Source organism: Lontra canadensis, unplaced genomic scaffold (assembly GCF_010015895.1).
Source record: "Lontra canadensis isolate GAN:19392208 unplaced genomic scaffold, GSC_riverotter_1.0 scaffold68, whole genome shotgun sequence".
In the NCBI taxonomy this organism is placed as follows: Eukaryota; Metazoa; Chordata; class Mammalia; order Carnivora; family Mustelidae; genus Lontra; species Lontra canadensis.
Genome location: NW_022631062.1, coordinates 10,780,062 through 10,790,092, shown reverse-complemented (window position 1 = coordinate 10,790,092; position 10,031 = coordinate 10,780,062). Strand labels below are relative to the sequence as shown.

The window sequence follows — 10,031 nt, the reverse complement described above, 5'->3', positions numbered from 1 at the left end:
GAACCAGCGAGGATGAACAGGGGACGGAAGGTCTCCAAACCCAGCCATCGACACGGCTGCAGGCGGGAGGCCGCGCCCACACGCTCATTCCCTCAGAACACCAGGGCTCCCATGGGCTGAAGTGGAGGTTCCCAGGGAGACTCCTCTGGAGTTGGGCAGGGTTAACACGGTGCAAGGACGCATGTTTCCCTCCCCTCCCCTCCTAACCTGCCTGGGAGCCCTGGGCAGAGTAGACGACTCCAAGCTCTGAGTCGACCCCGCATAGGGGCAGAAATGTGCGTTTACACCTGCCCATCCTTGAAGAGAAAACCTGCCGTCCATGTGCAGGATGTCCCAGCCCCATAAGGTTCTAGAACCCCCAGTTGGCCTTCCTAGCCCAGGTCACCCAGAACAGGTCAACGCAGAGCCAGGACCCAACATTCAGCCCAGAGTCTCTCCTGCACGGTGCTGCCGTTTGTGCAGAGGCAGCTGCAGAGGACGTGGACCTGTCCCGGGGCCTGCTCCTGTGGATTCTTGCGTAAGAGAGCAGGGCTGATGTTGGTCACAGGATGTGGCTGGGTGGTCTTTCTCCAACAGGAAAGCTAGCTGCGCTGTACTGCTCAGATGGAGGGATGGGGGCCTCAGAAGCTCACAGCAGTTTAAGGAAGGCCTCTTGAAAGACCCACCCCCCCAGAGCAGGGACACTCAGACGCCCCAGGGCTCGCTGCAGTTGGGTTCTCTTTCCCACCCAAGGGTGGTCTCTCCAAGCAGCAAACGAGCCGCCAGTGGGCTGGTCTGAACTTGCCTCCCTACCCTGCAGGGCCTCTGGAGGACATGCCCTGTAGCCTCCCTGGCCGCTCGCGTCTCCCACCCCGCTGCCCACCAGCCCCACCCACAACGCCGCTCAGCTGAAAACAAACCAGCAGTCTGTGTCCCGTTTTTTTATGGTTTTGCAGCAGAATGCCCGACATGAAACATAATTGCAAATATTCGGCTGTGCAAAAGAGAATAGTGCTTAAGTACAAATGTAGACATGATTTTTTTTTCTTAAATAAATACTTAAACACACCTTGGGTCCCACAAGCACCTGCACTCTAAGGTCTGTGCCAGGGAGCTGCTGGCCTGTGGACCCACAAAACCTCGTGATTCCCCTCCCCCCCATAATCAGTACATGGAATCTGGTGCCAATGGTAGATCACAATGAGCCCCCTTTGGAACCTTCCCCAAGCCACTACGTGTGATCTGGCCGGGACAAGGACACTGGAATTTCTCGAAGATCAATGGTCCATAACAGTTAAAAGTATTCTACAAGATTCCCTTGGTCCCCGTGTCTGGAGGAGGAACGTCTAGATGACCTTCTTCAGCTCGTCATACAGGACCAGCACAAACGCGCCCCCCATACCCCTCAGGACGTTGGACCACGCGCCCTTGAAGAAGGCCTTGCCCCCTTCGTCTTTGAAGATCTTCCGCCAGCAATCGACAGTCCCCTTGTACATGATGTCCGCTGCAAGAGAGACAGGAGAGCTCACTGGGAGGTTTTTCTGGGAAGGGGCACAAAGGGAACCCCGAAAAACAGAGCACACGGACACTGCACCGTACTCTCCGGAGGAGCTGTGCTTCTGACCACAGGCACACCAAGAGTCCTGGCTCATGGCCCTTGCCCAGCCCACTGATGTGGGTAGGGGGCGGACAGGGACCATACATGCAGAAACTCACACCCCCCCCTCAGTCACCAAAGAGCACCATCTCCACCCCTGGGATCAAGGCAAGGCCCCTGGCCGTGCTAGAAGACAAGAGCCAAGAAAGGGCAAGACCAAGGGCTTGGGCAGGTACCTGGCCAAGCTGTGGGGGTCTAGAGCAGCCTTGAGAATGTGAACACACTCGTTGACCTGGACGTCCCCCACCCTGTGAAGCCAGCCCACAAAGCCTTGCGCCTAAGCTCGCTAAGTATGTCATCTGCTGGCTCACAGCTCCCGAAGCTGAGGCCAGAGAACCACCCCACTCAGGGAGATCTAGAGCGAGCCACTGTCACCAGGACTGAGACACGATACCTCCTTTGCGCCCCGACTGCATCATCATGCGCCGTCGCACTGTGTCAAAGGGGTAGGAGACCACGCCCGCCACAGCCGTCACGGTCTGCGCGATCATCCAACTCACCACGATGTGGGTGTTCTTGGGGTCCGGGAGCATACCTGCGGGGCCACCGGCCAGTGTTAGGACCTAGCGCTGCACACAGCAGTACAGGAACAGCCCTGCCCACCCCGACTCCACGTGGAGCTCCCCACGCCCAGTACCAGTGGGCCGGCAGACAGACCACCTGCTGGCCAGAGGCCCCGGCTCAGGGCCTGGGAATGGTCTCTCCGTACAGCAGGGGTCAGACCAGCCCTGACAAGTGGGCACACCATACACGAGCACATTCTGCTGCAGACAACCCAACCCCGACGCTAGCAGGCATAGAGCTGCTTCCAGGGTGTGAACAGTGCAAACTAAAGTTCCCGTGAGAGCCCCACCTCCGGCATCTAACCAGAAGACTCTTTTAAAAGAGAACAAGTTAAAATGAGCTCACCTGGCTGCCACCTAAGCCAACACCAACAATACCCTTTAAAAAATAAAGACCCAGGGCGCCTGGGTGGCTCAGTGGGTTAAAGGCTCTGCCTTGACTGGAGTCATGATCCCAGGGTCCTGGGATGGAGCTGCGCAGGCTCTCTGCCCGGTGGGGACCCTGCTCCCCCCCCCCCCCCCCCCATTTTGTGATCTGTCAAATGAATAAATTAAAAAAAAAAAGAATCTTGGAAAAAAAGGACCCAGGCACACAGAAGACAGCCACATGAAAACGGCTGCCCACGGCCCAAGGACACCTCAAGAACGGCAGCAACCCTGTGCACAGCTGGATCTCGCACTCGCGAGCGCCGGGAACCGTGGAACCCCCCGAGGTCCGTGACTGAACCCGCAGCCGTGCGCAGCCCCCCCGCTCGGCAGCCCCAGCGCAAGAACACACTCACCCTTGGCAGTGTCGTACACGCCGAAGTAGGCCGCGCGGTAGATGATGATGCCCTGCACGGACACGTTGAAGCCCTGGTACAGACCCCGGATGCCGTCGGACTTGGTGATCTTCACCAGACAGTCTCCCAGGCCCTTGAACTCCCGCTCGGTGCCGGACTTGCCCACATCGGCAGCCAGACGGGTTCTGGCGAAATCCAGCGGGTAGACGAAGCAGAGCGAGGTGGCTCCAGCAGCGCCGCCCGAGGCCAGGTTCCCGGCGAAGTACCTCCAGAACTGCGTGTGCTTGTCCACGCCGCCCAGGAAGATCTGCTTGTACTTATCCTTGAAGGCGAAGTTGAGAGCTTGCGTGGGGAAGTAGCGGATGACGTTGGCCAAGTTGCCCCTCCAGAAGGACAGCACGCCCTGCTCCTTGGGGATCCGCACGATGCAGTCCACGATGCCCTTGTACTGCTTGTCCGCGGCGATCTGCTTGCTGGCGTGCTGCACCTGCAGGACGGACGGACGGACAGGCTCGCAAGACGGGCTGGGAAAGCGGTTGCAACAATGTTGCTACTGGAAGTTGCAACAATGTTGCCGACGCCGCAAGGGGCCTGCAAGCACGTCCTGGGGGAGCGCGGCGCCGTCTGGTCTGCAGCCGCACGGAACAGAGACAAGACCGGCCGCGGCCACCGGGGAACCCGCGGTCCGTTCGCCGCCCCCACCCCGGGAGGGAGTTTGGGGGCTTCCGACCCGGGCGCACGCGCCCAGGCTCCCTGCTAGCACGAACGGCGCATGCGCACCCGCGGCCCCACCCACGTGATGCGCGGCCGGCCCCGGATCCCGGCGGCGCGCGGACAAAGCGGCGCGGTCCCGCGCTTCCGGTGCACGCGGCCGGCCCGGCCCGCTCAGCCCCCAGCGCCCCTGCAGCTCCCCTCGGCGACCCCGGGCGCCCCCTCCCCGCCCCCGAGCACGCGCGGCCCGCCCCGCACCTGCAGCAGCAGCTTGACACGCTCGATCGGGGCCACGGCCGTCTTGGAGATGGCGGCGGCGATGCCCCCGGCTAGGAAGTCCTTGGCGAAGGAGATGGCCTGCTCCGTCATGGTGGCGGCGCGGCGGGCGGACGGCGCGGTGCGGGCGCGGGGAGCCGGAGGGTGGGCGCCGAGGGCTCAGCGCTGCCGCCGCCGGGACCGAAAAGACGGGGCGGCCAGCGCGCAGCCGCTAAGGGCCCCACGCCCCGCCCCGCGCCCCCGCCCGCCGCGCCCATTGGCTGCGCCGCGCCCCCGCGGGCTGCCGGGAGCCGCGCCGCGCCCCGCCCCGCGTCCGCCAGCGCCGCGCCCATTGGCCGCGTCCCCGCTGTGGCCCCGCCCCTTCCCGCGCGCCGCACCCCAGGGCATGGCGGGAGCGAAGCCCCGCCCCTGCGCCGTGCAGGCCGCAGGGGGTGGGGGGGGTCTCGGCGGCTGCCGTGACCTTGTCAAGGTCACCGTGGGGCCCGGGCGCTCGCTGCGGACCGGCAAGGGCGCGCGTCGTCGGGTCCCTGCGCCCGGGCTCCTTCCAGACTGCGGGAAGGGCTCACCCTCTGCCTTCCTAGGCCTGGCTGTCACGGCTGGGCCCGCCCCGCAGACCCCCGACCCCAGCCCCGGGCCCTTCTGTCTGACCGACGCCCGATCGCGACCCCTGAGCTCGTCCCGGAGACCCCCGACCCCAGCCCCTGGCCCTTCTGCCTGACCGACGCCCGATCGCGATCCCTGGGTTCGACCCGGAGATCGCCGACCCCCGACGCCCGACCCCTGAACTTTCTGCCTGACCGACGCCCGATCGCGGCTCCCGGGCCCGCCCCGGAGACCCCTGACCCCAGCCCCTGGCCCTTCTGCCTGACCGACGCCCGACCGCGACCCCCGGGCCCGCCCCGATGACCCCCGACCCCTGACCCCTGGCCCGTCTGTCCACCGACACCTGACTACGACCCCCAGGCCCCTGGCCCGTCTGCCTGACTGACTCCTGACTACGACCCCCAGGCTCGCCCCAATGACCCCCAGCCCCCAGCCCTTGGCCCTTGTGGCTGACCGACGCCCGACCGCGACCTCTGGACTTGCCCCGAACTCCACCCTCCACCTTCTCCCCGATTACCGACTACGACCACTTAACTCTCCCTGCTGACCCCCTGGCTCGCCCCGAAGACCCCTACCCCTGTCCCGTGACCCCTCGGCTGCCCCTACTGAACCCTGAGTTCACGTCGGCCTCGCCCCGAAGACCCCCAAACCCCAGTCCCTGGCGCATCGCGGTGACTAGCGCCCGACCGTGACTCCCTAGCTCGCCCCGATCACCCTCACCCCCTGCCGTCCCCAGCCGAGACCCTTTGGCTTTCCCTGCTGACTTTCGAGGTCAGGTCGCAACTTTCAGGCTCGCCCTGAAGACGCCCGAGGTTAGGTCACCACTCACCCCCGCGCTCACCCAAAGACCCCCCCGGACCAGTCCTTCACCCGGACCTCCAGAGTGATGAGAGCCCGCCCCCGCCCCCCCCCCAAACTGGCACATCTCGAGACACGCCCCCTGCCCCAGAGACTCATTCCATCCCAGGTCTGGTCGCGCTGGGCCCCGGTGGAGGACTCCACCCCGACATGGGGTCCCAGAATCCATATGGGTTGGTGATCCATGGTGGCCCTCAGCGCACAGGGCCTGTGTTCACCCAGCTGCTCACGTGTGCACATTTACATACGTGCACTTGCACGCACAGGTGAAAACCCACTTCTTACACGTGTGCACTTGCACACACGTGCATACCCACTCCTTCCATGCATGCATTTGCACATACCTGCATACCCACTCCTTATACACAAGCACTTGCACACATGTGCATACCCACTTCTTCCATGCATGCCTTTGTACACACGTGCATACCCACTCCTTACCCGCATGTGTTTGTACACACGTGCACACACACTCCTTACACGCAAGTACTTGCACACACACGTGCATACCCACTCCATGCACCCCCAGAACTCATGAAACTCACCAAGCCTGGAGGTTTGCATCCTGAACCTTTTACTGAGTTGTAACCAAATTGCAGGAGTAGTAAGTGTATCATTAGCTGCATTTTACAGCGGTGTAAACACCGAGCTCAGAGCACCATCTTTAAGAGCAATCCTCAGCCAAGGCTTCTTGGGGTTTCTCCCTCCCTGTCTCTTCTCCTCTTCCTTCCTTTTTTCCTCTGCGCTTGCCGCACTTCTGTGTGGTTTCCTGCGTCCACAGTAGCAGGTAGAAAACCCTTGTGCTGGATGGATGCCGGCAAAGCATCCAGGAGAGCCCCGAGCACCCCGAATCTATGATTTTGCCAGTCCCGGGTGTCCTTGCAAATGCCTGCCTCCATCCTGTCCTGACCTCCAGGAGAGGCAGGTAAGGCTCCTGGCGCGTGAGGCCGGCAGGGCACAGAGGCTGATCAAGCTGGGGGGGGCGGGCATTCAGAAGTCACTTAAATGCTTAGAGGGTCTGGGCTTACGAGGAGGGCTGTGGGGCGGGCAGTGGAGGTTCTGGCACATTCCTGAGGCTTCACTGGGACGGGAAGTGGAGAAGGTCCCTGGAGGGTCCAGTCGCACTCTGGCCGGAGCAGCCATGGGCTCTGCAGGAGAGGACAGAGGGCCGCTCTGGGTGCTGGGTGGGGATGAGGAGCTCGCTCAGACGCCCACGTCTGGGCACTCCCAGGTGAGAACTGGATCAGCCTGTCTGGGCTGGAAGGGGCCCTCGAAATGATGATCACCGCCCTGGGGTGGGGTGGGGGGACCCTCAGGGCCCAACCAGCTGCTCACCCAGGATGAAGCTGGTTGGGGTGTGCTCAGACTGGGACTCCAGGCCTAGGACTTGGAATGAGGGGCTTCCGCAGAGTGACCGCTTCTGTAGGTGGGGACGGTTAACCTGGGAGTGGTCTGCTCCCCTTCCTATGCTCCGAATTCCCAGTGGCCACCCCAGCAGCGGTCAGCATGACACCCCAGGGGCCCTGGAGAACGATTCTGAAAGGAAGGAAGAAAGGGAGGGAGGAAGGAAGTAACCCGTGTTAAGAACACATTTTTCCATGGATGTTAGACTGAGGCACCCACCTGTTCGTCCTTGGTGTGTGTGTGTGTGTGTGTGTGTGTGTGTGTGTGTTGAGGGGGGTGGGGGACATGGCCCCTGTGCTCCGTAGGGGCTTACCAAGAGGGCAGCGGGGTCTCTCCAACCCAGAAACCGAGAACCTCATGTACCTAGGAAAGGATGGCCCAGGCAGAGGGCCCCCACCCGGAGACAGGAAAGGAGGAGAGGATGTCTGAAGGGGGATGGCGGGGGTGGGGTGGTAGGAGAGAAGGTGGATGGGATCCTCCAAAGGGTCAAGTTTCCAGCGCCCACGGGGACCATGAGAAGGATCCCACGTTCCTAAGACCTAAGACAGCAACTTGGGTGCCGCTAGAGGTCAGCTGCTACCTGGCCAGCAGGTGCTTAAATACGCATCCCCCGAATTTCTGAGAAATGGGGGTGTGAACTAAAAAAGAGGTTGTTGTAAGAATCCGTTTTAAAACCCTGTGCATTTTAGCTAATAGCTGAGAACAGGGCCGTGCAGTGAGGGGGCTGGGCCACGGGGTGGGGTTGCATGTTGTGAGCCGGCGGGTGGGTGACTCCGTCCCTGGGGTGGGGGTGGCGGCCTTCACGGAGGCCCTGCCTTTGAGCAACCCCGTCTGATGAGTGCTGAGGAGGCTGGCCAGGAATGGCGCCAGATACTCCCACACGCGACCTTGGGAGGGAACCAGAGGAGGGAGCCTGGGATGTCTTCTTGGGTGTTCTCTTGACGACTTCCTGTCCAACCCCCACCCTCGAATGTCTGGAGGACAGATTTCATCTAGCAATGCGGTCAGACAGGGCAGACACCTGCAGAAGGAGAGCATGTGTGCATTGGGGAATGACTAACCTTATATATATATATTTAAATATTTTACATATTTATTTGACAGAGAGCACAAGCAGGGGAGAAGCAGAGAGAGAAGCAGGCTGCCCAGCGAGCAGGGAGCCCAGTGTGGGGCTCGAACCCAATCATGACCAGCAACAGGTAACGACTGAGCCACCCAGGCGCCCTGAGTAAAAACCCTTTATAGACATATACCTGCGTGTGCACGCACACCCTCTCCGTTCTTTCTCAGACTCCCCTAAAGACAGCTTGAGCAGCGTTCCTAATAAATGAAAAGTCAGGTCTTAATAGTATAGAAATCGCATTTTCTCATTTTTCTTAGGTTTGGCTATGAAAAGTTCCTGTGGACAGAAATGGGCCAGCGAGGGGTATAAGGAACCCGCAGAACCTTTGTGGGATTCTCCAGTGGTATCTGGCTGCTGCTCTCCACCCCGGGTCTCCCTCAGGTGGGTCTGGGGTTTCAGGGCACAGTTGTGGGTGTGCAAACTCAGGGTCAGCCCCTCCTGGGGTCCTGGGGCCAGGTCCCTGTGTGCAGCCGGGATCCACAGGGGTTTGGGTGTTCCAAGTCACGCCAGCAGGCACCAGCAGTGGTGAGACGCACGGTGGGTTCTAACAAAACCCATGTCCTTGAGACAGCTCACGGGCCAGCCCAGAGGGCCGGACAACAGGTGTACGGGGAACACCCACTGCTGAGGCCACAGCTTTCCACCTATACAAAAGGTCCTGCAGGAAACGCCCTGTTCTCCCAGGTGAGGAAGGACGTGACCAATGTGGCCCAAGGTGACCGTGTCAGTGTCACCCAGCTCCCCCCAACTGGGGCTAGTTCACGGCGGATGTGAGCACTGGCCAGTGGGTGTGAGCACTGGCCAGTGGGTGTGGGCACTGGATGGGGTGGAGGACGGGACCCAGGGTGGGAGGAGCATCTCTCCCTGGCGCCTGCCTGGGGCCAGGGGACGGAGGAGCCTGAGCCCTTAACCTTTGTTCTTAGCACAGGGCAGTCATGGGCACCCCGGAGGACAGCATAGCCCCTTAGATCAGCGTCTAATTTCCTTCTCCCACTCCAGCTTCCTATGGAGACACACCTTGTGATTCAAAAAAAAAAATTCGGACTTCAACCAAAAGTATGCATTTATGTCTGCGTGGAACAGATACATATAATTATAATACACAAATATAGAACTTGCATTCTAAGTATATACCTGTAGAATTGCATATAAGACACATACTGCATTGTTATATAAAATAGCTTCATACACTGGGAGCGTTAATCTGCATATATTTGTCAATGTTAGGGGGACATACAGGTCTTATTTTTACCCTTATTGTTTTTCAATATTAATTTTTTTAAAAAGACTTTATTCACTTATTTGACACAGAGAGAGGCGGAGAGCGCCTGTACAGGACTGAGGGAGGCAGAGGGAGAAGCAGACGGTCTTCTGGGCAGGGAGCCCGACGCGGGACCCGATCCCAGGACCCCAGGATCATGACCGGAGCTGAAGGCAGACGCTTCACCGACAGGGCCCCCCCACCCCGGGCGCTCCTGTTATTATTACTTTTTTTAAAAAGATTTATTTGGGAGAGACAGAGAGAGAGAGAGAGTGAGCAGGTGCATGTAGTGGGGGAGGGGCAGACGGGGAGGGATAGGATCCTAACAGACTCCCCTCTGAGGACAGAGGCAGACACGAGGCTCGATCCCACGACCCTGAGATCCTGAGCTGAGTCGAAACCAAGAGCGGAGGGCTCGGCCGACGGAGCCCGCCAGGCGCCCCGGAAGGTGGCCGTTAGCTGGCAAGCACGGGCAGAGAACGCCGCCAGGCTGGCCCCGCTGAACGTGGCCCCGTCTGACCAACTGGGCCGTTTCTGGAATCATCCCGGGACGTCAACGACAGACGGCTCGCAGGTCGTACGCATTTGCTGTTGCGCCCCACACGAGAGAACAGAGACGCACCTGCCCTCTTTCAGACAATGAGGTAAGTCAGGGAACATACACAAGAGACGTGAGCGAGAAATTGGTCGGCTGGGCATGCGGGTTGGACGCCGTCCTCTTGCCCCAATCGACGGCGGCCCGCGGGAGCTAACCAGCTTCTTAAAGACGTGAGCTGCACAAGGTCGCAGTGGGAGGCCGCGGCCCTGCTCCCAG

General features: G+C 60.7%; 1 protein-coding gene across 1 annotated transcript; it reads right to left on the bottom strand.

Moving 5' to 3' along the window:
* Nucleotides 1-905: 905 nt before the first annotated feature.
* On the bottom strand, nucleotides 906-4,169 carry SLC25A6 (solute carrier family 25 member 6). The gene is made up of 4 exons (XM_032880253.1): nucleotides 3,951-4,169; nucleotides 2,982-3,468; nucleotides 2,031-2,171; nucleotides 906-1,483 (listed from the first exon to the last, which is right to left on the bottom strand). Exons 1-4 carry the CDS (start codon nucleotides 4,059-4,061, stop codon nucleotides 1,326-1,328), a joined length of 897 nt encoding a protein of 298 aa, XP_032736144.1. The 5' UTR covers nucleotides 4,062-4,169; the 3' UTR covers nucleotides 906-1,325.
* Between the last annotated feature and the right edge of the window lie 5,862 nt (nucleotides 4,170-10,031).